Source organism: Panthera pardus, unplaced genomic scaffold, assembly GCF_024362965.1.
Source record: "Panthera pardus isolate Hobbes unplaced genomic scaffold, ASM2436296v1 HiC_scaffold_24, whole genome shotgun sequence".
Lineage (NCBI taxonomy): Eukaryota > Metazoa > Chordata > Mammalia > Carnivora > Felidae > Panthera > Panthera pardus.
The window spans coordinates 125,360,046-125,377,941 of record NW_026526810.1 but is presented as its reverse complement, the minus strand read 5'-3'; the positions used below and the strand labels follow the sequence as shown (position 1 = coordinate 125,377,941).

Sequence of the window (17,896 nt, the reverse complement as noted above, 5' to 3'; positions counted from 1 at the left end):
GGTGCCTCCGACATTCCTTCCCTCATCATTCTTTAGCAATTATTCTCTGCCAGATTACTAACTGGAATAATGATTTTGTTTCCCCGGCCACGATTGCGGCTGGGCATGACCACGTGACAAAGTTCTGGACCATGAAATGTAAGGGAAGGATTATCTGAGATTTCTTGGAACCCCCTGTAGTGGACACTGTTGTTTGTGCCCCACCCAGATACCCCGAACCCCTTGACCAGCTCCGTGTGCCCATCCCCAGGCTGCTGCGCGACTTACTGCTAACAGCTTATATCAGTGACTGCAGACGGCCACGTGCCTGTGACTGGGTCCCTCCCACCCCCAGCTATAACCAGTGCCTGCTGTGGGCATATAAAAGCCCAGTTCCTTTGCCTCAAGGTGGGACAGATTCCAGGGCATGATTTGTGTTCCAGAGCTCCATAAAATAGCCTCCTACTTGGCTTCTCCTTCCACATCCTTACTTCCCTTACCCACCCACTAGTCTCTTCTGAGAGCACTACCTTGACAAATCACTTCCACCTAAATCCTTAACCCAAAGTCTGCTTATCAGGAAAAGTGACCTAAGACATCTCTTTGTCTCTGTCTCTCCTTTCCTTCATCCTAACCCCTGGGGTGTAGATGTGACGGCCAGAGTCCCAGCAGCCACACTGAGCCCCGAGGACGAAGGTAACACCCTAGGGTTAGCTGAGCTGAAGAGGCCTGACCCCCTGATAACACCATACAGCCACGGTGCCAGCCCTGAACTGCCTCCGTGCTGCACAGACGTCTTTCCCGCACCAAGGGAAACTTCCTGTGCTTTACCACTGTTTTTTGTGTCTTGCAACGTGAGGCTAAACAAAACTCCTAACTGATAAACTCCCTTACTTCCCCGTTGTGTGTGCACTTCAGAAAATGTCTCTTTTTCTCTCTCTCCCTGAGACTTAGATTTCCCAATTCAAAAGAGAGTTGGGAGAATGAGCAGGCCATCAGCTCTTTCCAAACAGCCCCAAGACCCCACCTTCTCCAGGAAATTTGTCTTAATTGAAGCAACAGTGATGGTGGTTCCTTTCAGGGATCAATTCCCTGAATTCCGTTTCCATCTGTCATCTCACGACATGCAACACAGCATATCCCTGCGTGGTCAAAGCAGGCCTTGAACACATTTCTTCTCACAGGTGTTGGGTATTAGGTCACGGGCTGTTCAATGAAAGAAACTAAGTCTAAAAATACAGCAGGCCAAGAAATGGGATAGCATGCTTCCCAACCAAACACCAGAGACAGAACATCTGGAGCAGAAAATATCCACAGCCCAAAATTAATAAAACAGGCCTCAGTGAGGACAATGCTAGGAGTAGCACAAACTCGGTTTTTAAGTGTTAGGTCCCAAAGAAAGCTCTCAAGATTCTGTTGGGACTGAAAGTGGCTTATAGGAAATACCCAGGGAAATTAAGAAAACAAGAACCCCACAAATGAGTAACACTGGATGAAAAAAACCTACCTTGGGAGAAAAGAGAGAATAGAGTTAGAAACCATCCAAAGCAAAAGCCAGAAAAACAAAACTAAAAAAGTGGGACCGGATGAAACTGTAAACAGCCTGGGCACAGTGAAAGCGACCAGGAAAAGGCAGCCTCCTGGATGGGAGAAGGGATTTGTGAGTCACAGAGCTGACAAGGGATTAATAGCCACAATATATAAGGAATGCATACGACTCAATAGCAAACAAACAATGACAAGGGATTAATAGCCACAATATATAAGGAATGCATACGACTCAACAGCAAACAAACAAACAATCTGATTTAAAAATGGGCAGAGGAACTGAACAGACATTTTTCCAAAGACAAACATACGGATGGCCAACAGGTGCATGAACAGGGGCTCCACATCACTGGCCACCGAGAAAATACAAACCGAAACCACAACAAGATATCACCTCATACCCTTTCAGAAGGGCTATTCTCAAAACAAAAAAGAACAACTGGTGTCAAGGACGCGGAGAAAGGGGAACCTCTGTGCACTGCCGGTGGGAATGTGAATCCGTACAGGCAGAATGGAAAACGGAACAACAGAGGTTCTCAAACAATTAGACATCTTGCCTTCGCTCTCCGTTTGGAAGCAGAAGCAAGGCTTAAGAATGCACCATGGTGTCACGTACATGATCATCCACAGCCTAAAAGGTCCAGAGGCAGGAGAAGAAAGAATTGACTGGACGAAGAGGAAGAGATCGGAAAGTCAGAAAGAGATGCGCTAAGGATCACTAAGGAGAAAAAGATTATGGCGGCAGTGTGCTCTCAGCTATCAGATGCCATGACACAAGGCAGGTTCCCAGGTTTAAAAAAAAAAAGTAATCTTAAAAAGTGTTTCCAGAGAACAAGGTACCAAAACAGGGAACCTGGGAGACAAGGCGGTTGAGGGACTAGAGCTGAACTCGAGCTCACAAGACTCAACATTCAATATCATTCAGAGAAAAGGGTCTTAATTTTATTTAGAAACATGAAAAATAATGGCAGAAATTGTTTTTACCCCTAGGAAGTTTAGATAAGATTTCATTCTGATCACACTTAAAAATGACAAAAAGAATATGCGGGATGTCTGGGTGGCTTAGTCAGTTAAGCTTCTGACTCTTGATTTTGGCTTAAGTCATGATCTCATCGTTTGTGAGTTGAGCCTTGAACCAGGCTCTGCACTGACAGTGTGGAGCCTGCTTGGGATTCTCTCTCTCTCTTTCAAAAAAAAATATATATAAACATTAAAAAAAAAAAGAATACCCAATCCACTGTAATAGAAAGGTATAGCATTGAAAGAGAACAGGGGCACCTGCGTGGCTCAGTCAGTTAAGCGTCCGACTTCGGCTCAGGTCATGATCTCACGGTTTGTGGGTTCAAGCCCCATGTAGGGATCTGTGCTGACAGTGCGGAGCCTGGAGCCTACTTCAGATTCTGTCTCCCTCTCTCTCTGCCCCTCCCCTGCTCACGCACTCTCTCTCGCTCACTTTCTCTCTCAAAAATAAACATTAAAAAAATTAAAACAATAAATAAAAGAGAACAGGGGTGCCTGGGTAGCTTAGTCAGTTAAGTGACCAACTTCAGCTCAGGTTATGATCTCAGAGCTTGTGAGTTTGAGCCCTGCATCAGGTTCCATGCTGACGGGGGGGGGGCGCCTACTTGGGATTCTCTCTCTCCCTCTCTCTCTGTCCCTTCTGCATGCGGTGTCTCTCTTTTTCTCTAAGTAAATAAGCTTAAAAAAAGACAGAACAGAAAAACAAGAGAAAAAAAGAACAACAACAAAAAAAAGGATAATTACATATGAGACCAAATACTAAATGTGCCAAATTCCCCTGCAAAAAGAAAAACCTAAAACTGGTTAAAAAAAAAACATATTAAGTACTTTACTTAAAAATATATTAAAAATCACAACTAAAGAGATGGTCTAAAAGTCAGCAAATATCTGCTAACATAATACAGGAACTTAATCATATCTATGTTTAAAAATAGATATTAGCATATAAAGCATGAAGAGCTAAACAAAGATATGAGTAATAACAAAAGTTATGTGAGTGATGACATCAATAATTCTGAATTTATATGCCCGAAACACACACTGAAATGTTATTTTGGGTGTGTTTACTAGGTCTGGAGGGTGTTCGGGGATGATGTTCCCTCCTGCTCCGAAATTCTGTAACCTAAGAGCAAAGCCAGCTGAAACACATACAGATACCAGGATACAAAGAAACACTCAAAACAGAAAAGAGAATTCTGGAAAATGCACATTCTCAAATCATTGTGTGATAATTTTAGAAATAAATCAAATCATAATTATATAGTCAACCACACAAAACCATTTAAAAAGCAATCTTTTTGAATAACATTTGAAATGAGTTAGAGCTAAACAAAGAATGGAGAAGAATATTTATCTCAACCACAAAGAGGATCTGACTTGATGAAAAACCATAGAAAAAGTTGCCAGTCAAACTGAGCATACATATTTGGCTATATAAAAATCTTTTCTGCATGCCCCAAATGCAATAGTCAATAAAAAGATAGCAGATCAAGATAAATATTTGGGGCATATATAAATAAATATATACAACAGAGATAAAAACTTGAGGGGTCCCCTCCGATCTCAGGATAGCTCTTAAGATACCGTGGAGAACCCCATGGGCCCCTTGGAACACAGCGTGAAAACCACGGCCTTGTAATGTAAGATCAATGTAATGTGAGATCAATGTCTTGTGATCTTCATCAGATGCTTAACACGAGGGAGACCCAAGACACAGAAAAGCTTGCTGTGAATTGGCCAAGAGCTCACAGGCAGAGTCTGGAAGTGACTCCTGGATCAAATACAGAATTGGAGATGAGAGGCCTGGGGGCAGGAACATTCAAGGCACATCGGTTGTCAAGGTGACGGACTGAACAAGGTCACAAGTTCCAGAGAAGCATGAACTGCAACAGGAGGTAGAAATCTCCACTTACGTGGACTCCTGGGAGACACGATGGGCATTACCCAAACCTTTTACCCATGGAACCACAGATATTCTCCCGAGATTCTGCTAGCCAGACCATTTCTGTCTTCCTATATTATCCCAAGTCAACCCAAGGACCATCACAACTGAAAAAAGAGGTCACAGGATCTTTGGCCGGCAATTCTTCCCACAACAAGGGCCCGAAAGAAAGAAATGGCAAAGCAGTAGTGGTTCAAAGTGGAACCTTTGAAGGGAGGCTCCAGACCTCTTCCAGCTGGGCAACTTCAGACGCCACACAGAAGCTCTCTGGGGGCCTCAGCATCATGGTCAATCACATGAGAATATTAATAGCACTCACCCTCCTGGGGCTGTTATAAGAAATAAACATATATAGGGGCGCCTGGGTGCCTCAGTCAGTTGAGCGTCCGACTTCGGCTCAGGTCATGATCTCACAGTTTGTGGGTTCGAGCCCCGCGTCAGACTGTGTGCTGATGGCTCAGAGCCTGGAGCCTGCTTTGGATTCTGTGTCTCCCTCTCTCTGTGTCCCTCCCCCACTCATGCTCTGTCTCTCCGTCTCTCTCTCTCTCTCTCAAAAATAAACATTAAAAAAATTTTTTTAAAAAGAAATAAAACATATATAAAGACGTGTGCTGTGTTTAACCGATGGTAAGCACTCAATACATTTCATAAATCTTATGATACACAAGATTAAAAACCCTCTAACACCCAAATCCGCCAATCTGAGGATTGTGAAATAAACCATTCTACATCAATCAGAACACAGGAAATTCTTGAGAAAGTGTATAGTAAATAATGTAAAAGAAAGAAACAGAAGAGTATGTACTTCTAGATTACAACACTTCAGTGCAGACATGAGGATCACAGGAGAATATAACTGCCCCAAGTCCTTTTGGAAATCAGAGGCACATGATGAAACAGCTAATATGCTAGGCTCACCGTCACTGCTGATCAAGCGTCCTACACAAACAGGTACTCAAGTGAACTGTGAAATCAAGACGCCACTACCGACTAAAAAGGGTTCAGAGCTTCTTGTCTGTCTTGCTTCCAAAGGGAACGAAGCCAGAACTCACAGATGGTCAAAATTCCACCTGGGAGGCTCAAACTCTTGAGTTAAGCCATCATCAGACCTGCCTGGCCAGGCCAAGGCTGTTTCACAGTGAGAATCCAAATGCCTTTGAGAACACAGGCCCCAGTGTCCTCTGATGGCCCACACCCCAAGTGACACTCGTTTTCATTCGTGGCCCGGCCCCTGGGTTCACTGACCACAGGGTTTCCCTTTAAGGAGAGGTGATCAATAGAAGAGATACGGACGGAAAGTCTCGCTCTTTTCCGTCCTCCCTTCTTGCCACTTGCCGCGAGTGTCTCTTGGGCACTGCCTGCCACACGCTCGCAAAGCTGAAGAAATCAAGGACTTTCTGCTCACGGCCGGGCGGAAGGACGCCAAGTCCGTCAAGATCAAGAAAAATACGTGAAGTTTAAAGCCCGATGCGGCAGATACCTTTACACTTTGGTCATCACAGACAAAGAGAAGGCAGAGAAACTGAAGCAGTCCCTGCCCCCGGGTTTGGCAGTAAGGGAGCTGAAATGAACCCGGCACACTGATGTGAACCGTATTCAAGTTGTAAAAATTCTTAAAAAAAAAAAAAAAAAGAGAGAGATGGGGAGGGGAAAGGTGATCAGAGAATGGGGACAACAGAATTTGAGCACTTCGGCTTCTACAGATGCAGTGGGTATGCTAACGGTGAGACCCTTCAGAAAAGTGATTCGATCTAGGAATCCAGATACGCTGAACTGAAGGAGGCGGAAGACTGGAGGGTAAAAGGAGAGCCACTTCGCGATGGAGACACCGCTTGACGAGGCGCGTCCCCCGCTGTCCTCACTGAACTGTGTGCTTCTGGCTACGGTAATGTCCTCCTGTGCAAGCTGAGAGTGTCCCCGTGTGTAAAGTCACTAATGCACGGTGACCACAGTCTTGCCCTGCTCTTCTCACCAGCCACCTAAGGGATGGGATGCTGCTCGCTGGGCCGGCCCCCGGGCCATTTCTCCCTGTGGCGAGACCTGGTAACAGGCTGAATGAGAAAAAGCTACAACAGGTTGGAGAGGTGAAGTCACTTATGACGACAGAGAACAGAGAGAGATGGGGGAGGGGGTCGGAGGGGCAAGCCGGCTGAGAGAATCCAAGATAAGACACCGCAGAACTCCTGTGACATATGGGAGACTATGAGAGAAGAGAAAGAACATTCCTCTGTTATAAGTACTGTTTTTTTAAATTTACGTTTATTTCTTTTTGAGAGGCAGAGAGAGACAGAGCACAAGAAGGGGAGGGGCAGAGAGAGAAGGAGACACAGAATCCGAAGCAGGCTCCGGGCTCCGAGCTGTCAGCACAGAGCCCAACGCGGGGCTCGAACCCACAGACCGTGAGATCATGATCTGAGCCGAAGTCGGACACTTAATCGACTAAGCCACCCAGGCTCCCCAAACATTCCTCTGTTATAAATGGGAGACTCTAAGATTCTTTGGAGAGGGGCCCCTGGGTGGCTCAGTCGGTTAAATGTCCGACTTTGGCTCAGGTCATGATCTCAGGGTTTGTGAGCTCGAGCCCCGCGTTGGGCTCTCAGTGCAGAGCTCGCTTCAGATCCTTCTTCAGAGCCAGCTTCAGACGCTCCGTCCCCTTCTCTCCTACCCCTCCCCCACTTGTGGGTGGGTGTGTGCCAGGGTGTGCGTGCGCACGCATGCAGGCATCCGTGCTCACTCGCTCTCTCTCTCAAAAATAAACATTTTTTTAAAAAAAGATTCTTTGGAGATATGCAAGCAAAAACTGAATTTACTTTCTCATTACTTTGGGCTAATTGACCAAGCTTCTTTGAATGGCACACCACCCTTGGGGCCCCAAGGGGCGCAAGAATTATTCGGGTTACATTCACGCCAGATCTGTCTGTCTCTTGCAGAGAAAAGTATGGGGGGGGGTGGCGGGGAGAGAACAGAATGGCATCCAGGACAAAAGATGGAGAAGGCACCATGCTCCATAGGAGAAGAATTTGGTGAAATCAGCTGAGATTAGCACGTCTGTGGACAAGCCAGCGTGTGCACAGGGGAGACTGAGAGGGATGTCCTGCAACAGAGCTCCCATTCCAAGATCCTGAAGTTTTCCAAGAAGGAAACAAATAACTGAAACAGCCCAGCGTTCACAGGACGGACAGCGTTCACAGGTGAGCTTCTTCATGAAGTTTTAGAAGCTAGCTCCCGAGAGGGATGATCCTCTCATCAATCCTGGGTGAATGCAATCGCCTAAGCCACGCCCCCTGCTCCCTCTTTCCCCGTCACCAGGCACCACCGCTCCTTAAACAAGGTGTCACCATGCACCGTCACTGTTCAATGGGACAATACAGTAAAATGCTTCGAAAGCTACTGTGATGGCGTGGGGTGGGGAGCACTTGGGAAAGTACCGAACAGAAACTAGCCCTCTTACACGATCTGGATGGAAAGGTATTTTCTAAGCACAACCACAATGGAAGACATACGCAAGGAAGTATAAAACTGCACAGAAATTAAAAGCGTTTCTAAATCTAATAGATGCTGAACAGAAAACAGAAGTGGGTGGAAAGTATGGCACAAGCACCACAAAGGGCCAAAATCCTAAAAATCTAAAGCACACATATACGATGATTAACATGACACCACCCCCCTCGTTCCCGATGGCAACATAGGGGAAGAATTCGCTGGCTCATTCAGGGAAGATGAACTATAAGTGTTTTTAATAAGCACTTAAAACTAATCATCTTTAGTGTACATCAAAGAAACTCTAATTATGAGATTCATTTTTACCAAATTACAACAATATGCTCGAGTCATATGGGAAAAAATGGCTATATGGAAAATAATCAGATACAAAATATGATCTATTTCCGTGACCTTAAGACGTACCTTTCCCCAACATTTTAATTTTTTACTGTTTTTGTTTTGTTTTTTTGAAGTTTATTTATTTTGAAAGAGAGAGACAAAGAGCGAGTGGGGGAGGGGCATAGATAGGGAGAGAGAGAATCCTAAACAGGCTCCATGCTCCGCACAGAGCCTGACACGGGGCTCAATCTCACAACCTGGGATCATGACCTGAGCTGAAATCAAGAGTCAGGAGCCACCCAGGTGCCCCTCCCCAATGTTTTAATGTTGATTTATTTTTGAGGCTGGGGGGTGGGTGCGGGTGGGGAGGGACAGAGAGAGGGGGACAGAGGATCCAAAGCAGGTTCTGCACCGACAGCAGAGAGCCTGATGCTGGGCTCAATCCCGAGATCACGACCTGAGCCGAAGTCAGATGCTTAACTGACTGAGCCACCCAGGCGCCCCGAGATGTTTTTATTCTTGCTGAATGCCTGTTCATGAGGTCAGTTTATAGCTTTATACTGCAGAATGGTGTTTCTCAATATTTTCTTTGAACCGGATATAATTTGATTGCAAAAGCTCTTTCTTCAACTTTGTTCCCATGCAGGGAAAAAAAAAAAACAGATCCCAGAAACAAAATTCAGTTCAGCACCACGTAGCTTTGCATACTGACCAGGCCACATCACAAACTTGTCAGCCCAGCTCCTGAGCCCCACGAGCCTTGTAGGATGCTGCTATATGAGCGCCTGTCACAAGCCACAGCCAGGGCCAGAAAGGGGTGCCAGCGTAATTATTTCTGTTAGACTAAAATGAATACGACCGTTGTTGCAAATCTGGAAATCTACCTTGAGTGTTACACCCCGGAAGCGGGGCTTGGCTGGTCTCTGCCAGAGCCTCCCAGATGGGCGCAAGCCATGTTCCCCTTCTTAGCCCAAGCCAGAGCATCCCTGCATCTGGACAGGCTGCTCTGGGCTAAATCAGCTTGCTCCTCGCGTACTTAACTACCAGCTGGTGAGGAGGTCCACCAAGACAAGAACCGAGCACATCTCACCTCCTCTCCACTCCAGCCCGGCCACCAGTTTGTCTATGCTCTGAAGCACAGGGGGCCTTGCCCTAGTCAGCAACATCCCCAAGCCACAGCCGTCCGGACCTCAGAGCTCTCAAACTTTCATGTGCACTTCTAACAAGGTCCGGGATGATGCCGATACCACGGGTTCCATCAACCACTCTCAGAACAGCAAGGATCCCTGGAGGGAAGTGTCAGTCTTCAACCGTATGCCCACTCCCATCAAACGTGCCTCAAGTGCTCCCTGTACCGCCTACATCACAGCCATCTGGGGAAGTTTCTTAAAATGCAGACCCACTGCACGAGCAGCTCCGAGAGAGGGGCCCAAACACCTACATTTTAACATGCACCATACTCCCCTCACGTGAGTTCTTGTAGACGGCAAAGCTTGGGCACTGCCAGTAGAGAATTCTAAACGTCCTTACTGGACCACACCACGGGGAGCTGCTGTGCCTGCCTCGCGTGGCTTCTGACTTTGGCAGAAGGGCTTTTGCTGAATTGCACTTTGCCTTGAGGGGTCCTATGCCACGCAGGAGCACACACTGCTCTTTCATATTTACAAGCTAAAAGCTCTAGAGAGGATGACTCATCACAATACCTACTCCCATTCATGACCATCTGCGAGAAAAATTTCATTCGCGGCTAAAAAAAAAGTTGGGTGTTTTCCAAACGGCCAGCCTGGATAAGAGGAACCATTTAACGGTTGTCTTTGTCTCTTTGTTTTGACAACTGGAAGCTCAGAGCCAAACGTGGGGCTCACTTCTGGCAATTATGCAGGTCCTTTTGACCTAAACCTCTGTGTATTAACAATACGGCTCAGCTCGACTCTCCCACTCACGTGTTCTCATCTCCCCAGTGTCTTAAAGCCATCACCCTCCATTGCTAGTGCGCTGTACGTATGGATGGGTGGTAGGCATCTGAGCCGTCCACCAATATCGAGTCTTATCCACTTCCGGACTCAGGGGAGTAGGGTGGTTCCCCAGGTCCTTGAAGTTGGGTGCGGCCCTGTGATTTGATTTGGTCAATGAAATGTGTGTGGAGGGGACTTGTGTCACTTCCAGGTGGTGGCCACTGAGTTGCTGGTACTCCACACTTCAGCCTTTCCTTCCCTTTCCTGGGCAGTCCTGCAAGCATGAGCTAATGAAGAAGAGTCACAACATAAAAGAAACCTGGACCACGGGGCCCACAGAGGACCAGTCTGGGCAGTCACCACGCCCCAGGGAGCCTGGTGAGAGTAAGAAGTAAACTCCCGTTGTGCTAAGTTGCTGAGATTTGGGGATAACCTAAAACCTAAGCCTACCCCGACCATATCATGGGCAAATGACCTCAAGTCCTTTCTGGAGAGAAGCTGAGTTATAAATACACAGCAAATATAGACACAAACTCCTAACAAAAGCCTGTTCGAGAGAAAAGATATTTATAGAAGATTATGTTGAGGATACACGGTCACCCTACTTCTCTGAGTACTTCGGATTCGTTCTTGTTTCAATCTGATCACCAGCCTCTTTCAGAATCAACATCCCCGAGTTGTGTTTTCATAGTCTGCTCTTTTTAAACATACATACATAATATTTACCTATTCATTTAAGTGTATAATCCAATGGCATTAAATACATTCACTCTGTTGTTTAGCCATCATGGTCCCCAACAGAAAGGCCCTCTCCATAAAACAACCCTTCCCTTCTTCCCCCAGCCTCTGGTAACTTCTGTCCTATCTTCCATTCCTATGGAATTTCCCTACTCCAGGTACCTCATATGAGTGGAATTATATAATATGTGTCTGTCTGTGTCTGGCTTATTTCACTAAGTATAATGTTTTCAAGGTCCACCTGTGTTGTAGCATACATCAAAATTCCATTCCTTTTCCTGGCTGAATAGTATTCTATCGTGTGTACCTACCACATTGTGTTTATCCATTCATCTGTTGACAAACACTTGGGTTGTTTCCACCTTTTGGCTATAATAATTCTTTTTTAAAAAATTTGTTAACATTTATTTATTTTTGAGACAGAGACAGAGCATGAACGGGGGAGGGTCAGAGAGAGGGAGACACAGAATCTGAAACAGGCTCCAGGCTCTGAGCTGTCAGCACAGAGCCCGACGCGGGGCTCGAACTCACATACCACGAGATCGTGACCTGAGCAGAAGTCGGACGCTTAACCGACTGAGCCACCCAGGCGCCCCTGCTCTGACTTTTAAATCAAAGGTCTCAGACAATCGGTGCATGAAATCCTCTGTTGCATTTTCAGGAAAACGTTGTTTGTTTGTGAACATCACCCACTATCCTATGCAATGTTGCCTATATAAAATCCCCAGGGGAAACATTTTTGAGGATTAGGTGTTGGGATAAGGTTGATGCTTCCTGTTTTCTGATAATAAGAATTCCAGAATGGATAATGATGCCGCCGGGGAGCTTACAGCCAGATTTCAAACTTGAACAGTCACTGTTGATGCCCCGACCACACCTCTTGGGACCCCCCTTTACCACTTCTGGGCACTCAGGCCGGACTTCAAATGGGCAGTGCCTGTATCTTTGTCAGAGGACTGCCCTTGGGCTGCCCATGAAGAAAAAAAAAAAAAAGGCCAAAAGTACAGGTTTTCCCCATTATCTATAAGTCTGCCTTATGCTTCTTTGCTGTTATGAAAGCCCTATGTTAATACTTGTCATTGCTAACGGAAAGAAACCAGAGGGTTTTTACTTTAGGAAATGCTAATTGTTTCACCTTTTTACGCCAGTTCAGTAAAAAAAAAAAAAAAAAAAAAAAAAAAGTAAAAACCACTCCACTTTGGGATGGTGGGGGAAATCCCTACCTGGGAATTATTCTTGTGCTCTCCCTGCTCTCCAAGCCACTTTAACCAATTCCCGACAGGTGTGGGTATAGAGATACCCTGGTACCCTTACCTAGGGTCATTCTGGGCCACGAGCTTTGCATTGTTTCAAGCTTCCACTTGGGATTGAGTGCCAGTAGCCAACTACGGTTCCTGCCCTAACAGCAGACCCCACGGTGACTTTACTTCCCTTTCTGGGTCACTTCCTCCTTCACCTGCCTGTGTCCCCTGCACCTGCCGATCCTCTCAAATTCTTGACTCAGTGTCTGCTTCTGAAAGGAACCTAAATGAAGACAAAGCTCCCCTCTAGCAACTTTCCTAGATCCATTTGCTTTCCATATTTCTGTTCTTCTTTACCCTGGTTCTGAAGTTTTATTTACATTTTTAAAAAATTCTTCCATTGTATGCTTTCTTGCATACTTCAAAGTCTTTGCAGAATAAAGCATGGTGGAACTATTTTAGACCAAGAAAACAAACAACCCCCCCCCAAAACCCCATCATGTAATGTTACACTTAAATACAAGATAAAAGATTTACTGAATAGGATCCCAATTTTAAAAAATACCTATGTACATATGTGTATGCACGGGACAAAAGAAAAGCAAGAAATGCGCCAGTTGACAATGATTAACTTGGGGTGATGTCACTGCAGATGGTTTCCCTTTTTTTCTTCTTTATGTTACAAGGAACGTGAAGCCTCCTTGTCTGTAAAACGAGGACATAGTCATACCTGCCTCATGGAGTTGTGTCGATTGAAATTAAGCGTAAGTGTAATGCAGTAATTAGCTGTATCACATATTTACATGATAATCACAGTATGTGCCTAATATGTACCCTAATAAAGGGTAGCAGGTGCCGTAATTACGAAAGCAATTAATGAAACAATCTAAGAGGAAATGTTAGAATTGAGAAAGTAAAAAAAACAAAACAAAACAAAAAAAAACAACCCATACCTCAGGCTTTGTAAAGAACATTCGCTTACGTGAGCTCATTCTCCCTTGAGAACCCTTGCAGGAGGATCAGGGTTAGGGAGAGGGAGTGGGCAGGAGACGGAAACTAATATTTACTCAATGGCTAACATGTGCCAATGCCAAGGTGGCCACTTTGTAGATGTCTCAGGTGAGAAGCATGGGGCTCAGAATGGGTAAGAAACTTGCCCAAGAGGCGGGACCCATAGCTCCAACTCCAGACTCCTGGTCCAGTTTTCCTTCTGCTCCAACAGGCTCCATTGTGTCATTGCCCCTCAAGAGCCTGTGTCCGTACCTGCCCACCTGTCCGTGACATTCTCAGTTTCGAAGGCACCAACGTTCACCAGTCTATACATACAAGCTGCTCCTTCCTATCTCTATGTCCCCGGGGAGCGCCAAGGGGTGGCTTGTGGTGCGTGGGGTGGATTTAGCTCCCCAGTCTCTCCCCAAGCCATCCCAAATGAATAGTCAGTCTGAATAAAAACACCGCACTAGCTATGCGGACACAGAGTCAAGGTCAGCTCCACAGTTATACTTCTCAGCCGGGTTGTTCACCCCAAGTCCTCTCTACGCAGAAATTCTGGAACCATCTTCAGAGACAAAGGAGTTGACACACTGGGGGATTTAGGGAAATCTGCGATGAGAGCCCGGCAGAGATTGTGGGCTGGGACAGAGAGCCATGATGACTTGTACTCTCTATCCACCCCCCCACCCCCCCCACCCCCCCACCCCCGCCGCCCTGGGGGCACGTGTTCTAATCATCACAGAGAATGCTACCAGAGTATGTCTTGCTACCCTGTAGCTGTCGTGTCATACGTCCTTGCTGATGGGCAGGGGCCCAGTGTGGAAGGGGCCTGGGATTATGAGTGGGACAGTGTAGCACAAAGTGCTTCAGAGAGAGCCCGTGTGTCCCTCACCCTGCCAGTCCTCCCCAGCCTGCCTCTTACTCCCCAGCTGAAACCCTGGGCTTTTCTAGACTAACCCTGGGAAATCTTTCTGGACTAATCAGGGCTGAGGCTGAGCTGTTATACTTTGTGCTCCCGCTCCTGGCAGAACATCGACCTAAGACAACCATGCGTGGGAGCTTCCAGCAAGTTTGCCTTATCACCCCGCCTCACTGACAAGCTCTCCTCCCCAGCACAGGGTCCAGAGCCACAGAGCACTCGACGCACCCTGCTGCTGTTCCCCAGGCTCTGGCGGCTGGCAGCTACCACCTTTGCGGGTCATTTTTCAAAGCCCCTCATCCGCTTCAGCTCCCTCCTTTCCTCAGAATTTCCATACCATCTTCCCCAACCCCCTTCGCACTCGATTATGCTTCAAAGGTGAACGGTCTTCAGAGACGCGGTACAAAGACGCCCAACATTTTCCTTCTGCTGAGAATAAAGGCATAACCGACCATAGCCCTGTCACACTCTTGCTCAAAAACTCTCAATGGCTCCCAATTGCCTCTAGATAAGTTCTAGCTCCTGAGTTTGGCAGTAAAGGTCCCCCTTCATGCCTGTAGCCAGGAGACCTTCCTTCCACTACTCCATATAGATCAGGTAGCTCATGGGGCAACCCCCGAATGCAATTCTCTTCTCCTCTAGAGTGCAATACGCTTCAGTCTCCAAACCATACCTAACACGAACTGGTTCAACCCGAAGGTCACCCCGCCCCCTTCCTTCCCATCCTCATTAGCACTTTTGCCTCCCTGGTTCCCATTTGGTAGTCAGTCCCATTCTTCTCTAAGTGTGAAGCCACGGCCAACCTTTTTAATTCCATGCCTCCCCCTCTAACCCTTGCCTCACGCAGAGTCCTAAGGCAATACATGTTGCTAAGTTCCTGTTCCGATTTGTAAGCTTTCCCCCTAAAGTCACAGGGACTCAAGCTCTGTCTCCTCACCTAGGCTGAAAACCCTTCAGAGCAATTCAAGAATCATTCAACCTCCCCCACCCCGCGAACTGTGCTAACAAGCAGGCCCCGACTCAGAAGGTCTGGGGAGGGGCTGACACCGCATTTCTAACCATCTCCCAGGTGAGGCGGCTGCAGGTGCTCTGGGGAGCACATTGAGAGAAGCGGGGAGGCAACACCACCTGTTGATCAGGCAATGGCTCACATCTGTGCAGCCGGGCTGAGCGCGGAGGCGGAAGACGCCAAGACCGCGAAGCGGCCAGCCGGGAAAATGCCAGCGGGGCCGGCCGCCCCTCCGCCCCCCAGCGACGCCCACTTACCTATGGTGGACACGACGGTGCCCACGAAGTAGAAGGCGCCGGTGAAGTCCCAGCGCGGGCGGGCGCTGTCCACGCGGATGCCGGCCTCGGTGGCCTCCTCGTAGTGGCGGAGGAAGCCGCGCAGCTCCTCGCGGCTCAGGTTGTGGCGGCGGCTGAAGTTGGCCAGGCGCTCCTCCCAGCGCTGCTTGGCCTGGCGCTCGTGCGCCAGCTCCAGCGCCGAGAAGACGGCGGCGCCGCCCAGCAGGTAGAGCACGATGAGCGCGGCGAGCAGCAGGAAGCGCGCGTTGTCCTCGTTCAGGTGGCCCGGGCCGCAGCTGCAGCCGCAACCCCGGCCGGCCATGGCCGGGCCCCCGGGGGCAGTCCCGCGCTGGGCGGCCGTGGCCGCGGGCCGACTCTCGCCCGGGCCGCCCGGGAGCTCGCGGCTCAGCCCGCCCCCGGACGCCCGACGGCCGGCTCGCCCATGACCGCTGGGCGCTCCCCCAGGCCGCGCGGCTCCCCAGGCCGCCGCCTCGTCGGCCGCTGCTGCTGCACCAGCTCCCCACGTCCGCCTCGACTCCTGGTTTCAAATCCGCTTTGTCGCCTCCGTCCCCACACGCCTTGGAGTTCTAAACGCTCAAGGTCCGAGTGACCCGGGGCACAGTCCGCTTCTTCTTGGCACGAGGACGCGGGCGCTGTTTCCACCCGACGCGCGCCCAGCTCGGCTCGGATTGGGGAGGGGGCGTGGCGCGTCCTCAGCGCAAGTTGGGGCGGACTTGCATTTCTCCCGAGGCGAAGGTCTCGGGGCCGGCGGTCTCCGTCGCTTCAACCATCGCTTCTCAAGCCGCCGACGGCCAGGGCGCGGGGTGTCAGTGTGCCGGCGCCGGTGGTGCCTCCCCAGATGGATCCGTGGTGCTGGGTGCCAGTCGCTGCGTGGCGCGGGGACTCAGGCCTCTGGGTAGTTACCCACCGGCTGCCGGGGCTTAGAGACCGGAGCAGGTTCCCGGCGGGCGCACCCCCAGGGACTGCGCGGAGCGGGGTCCAAGGGTTCCTACGCCGCGCCGGGCCCCCACGCTGCGCGGCATCCGGCGGGCGGACGGGCTGGAGGAGGAGACCAGAAAGGGAGGTTGGAATGGGCGGACCAGGGAAGTTAGGGGCATCTCCCCCGGGCAGCCTCCCTCTCCTTGCCCGGGCCATGCGCCCTTGGGTCCGGCGCGGGGGCGTCTTCCTATCCCACGTGTCCGCTCCGCCGGTGTGAAGCGCGCGTCCCTAGCCAGCCCCAGCTCCCGGAGAGGGGGCCGAGGACCGGGGGCTGGAGAGTTCCATCCTCTCCATCCGGCCTTGGCCGCCTCAGTGAGCGCCAGAGATTTTGTGCTGCCGGGGCGCAGCGCAGAGCGTTCTCCCCCCACCCCATGCAGAGCAGCGGCGAGGCTCCCCAGCAAACGGGCCAGGGGCTCCCTCCCCGAGACCTCGCCTTTCAGGGGACGCCGGCGCAGCCTCTGCGCTGGACTCTCACCTCCCGGGGAGAGCCCCCTCCGCGCCGCTCTGTCGGGACTGTCCTCAGGTCCCCTCTTCGGCGCGGCTCTGCTCTGCAGAACGGCGCTGGGAGCAGAGGTCCACGCCGGGCACTGCCCTGCCTGGCTGGCTCGCTCCGACGCTGCAACAGGTGGAGCCACGCGGCTGCGGGCGGCAGCGTCTCCACCCCGGCCTCCGCCTCCCGGCCGCGCCGGGCCTCTCCCTTCCCTGGTCTCCGACCGCAGGTGCGGGCTCTGGGCGGGCCCACCCACCCGGGGGCTGCAGCGCTCCCACCCCGGGCGCGCAGATCCGGGGAGTGGGTGCTGAAGAGGTACGTTGGGTGCTTTGCGGGCTTGAGTGGGCCCCTTTTGGGCCAGAAGGGGGCGCTCCGTCTCCTCCAGACACGTCTCGCCCACACCTGTGTACTCAGCCACACACTGCCCCTCCGGAAACACCAGCCCTTGGCATGTGGGAGTGAATACGGATACAGAGAGGAATGGACGCGTGGGCATCTTCAAACTAAGTAGAAGTTCCCTGCCTCCCGAGAAAGTAGTCCCAAGCTCAGAGCCCGCCCATCACCCACTTAAACTCTCCAGGAGCCGAGAATAAACACAGAGCTCGGGATTCCAATACATCTGCCATCCCCTCAGTTCCGTTACCGACTCCTGAATGCCCTTGTTTTATTTAACTTATTGGGGGCAAGAGCTTTAGGTGGTAGTGAGTATGGAGACATGTATACAGCCAGGTGTAAAGTCCGGCAATTACTCCCCTCCCTATTTTACTATGAAAAATTTCAAACATAAGGTTGAGAGGATTTTTATATACCCACTACCTAGATTCTTACAATGAATGTTTTACTATACTTGATTTGTCATTTATCCATTCCTCTTTCTATCCTTCAACCCACCTCGTTCGGATGCATTTCAAAGTAACTTGTAGACGTCCGTGCAACCACCTCCCCACGCTGGCCAGTACTTTTCCC

The 17,896-nt window shown here is 49.7% G+C and overlaps 1 protein-coding gene and 1 pseudogene across 1 annotated transcript in view; one reads left to right on the top strand and one right to left on the bottom strand.

Annotated features, from left to right (window-relative positions):
- KCNK13 (potassium two pore domain channel subfamily K member 13) overlaps positions 1-17,358 on the bottom strand; it is a 107,715-nt gene extending 90,357 nt beyond the window's left edge. The window contains exons 1-2 of the mRNA XM_019462011.2: positions 16,916-17,358; positions 15,424-16,500 (exon numbers count right to left, since the gene is read on the bottom strand). Coding sequence (XP_019317556.1) covers positions 15,424-15,763 — 340 coding nt within the window. The 5' untranslated portion in view covers positions 15,764-16,500; positions 16,916-17,358. The remainder of the gene's footprint in view (positions 1-15,423; positions 16,501-16,915) is intronic.
- On the top strand, positions 5,323-6,102 carry LOC128772753 (60S ribosomal protein L38-like; annotated as a pseudogene).
- Positions 17,359-17,896: the final 538 nt, after the last annotated feature.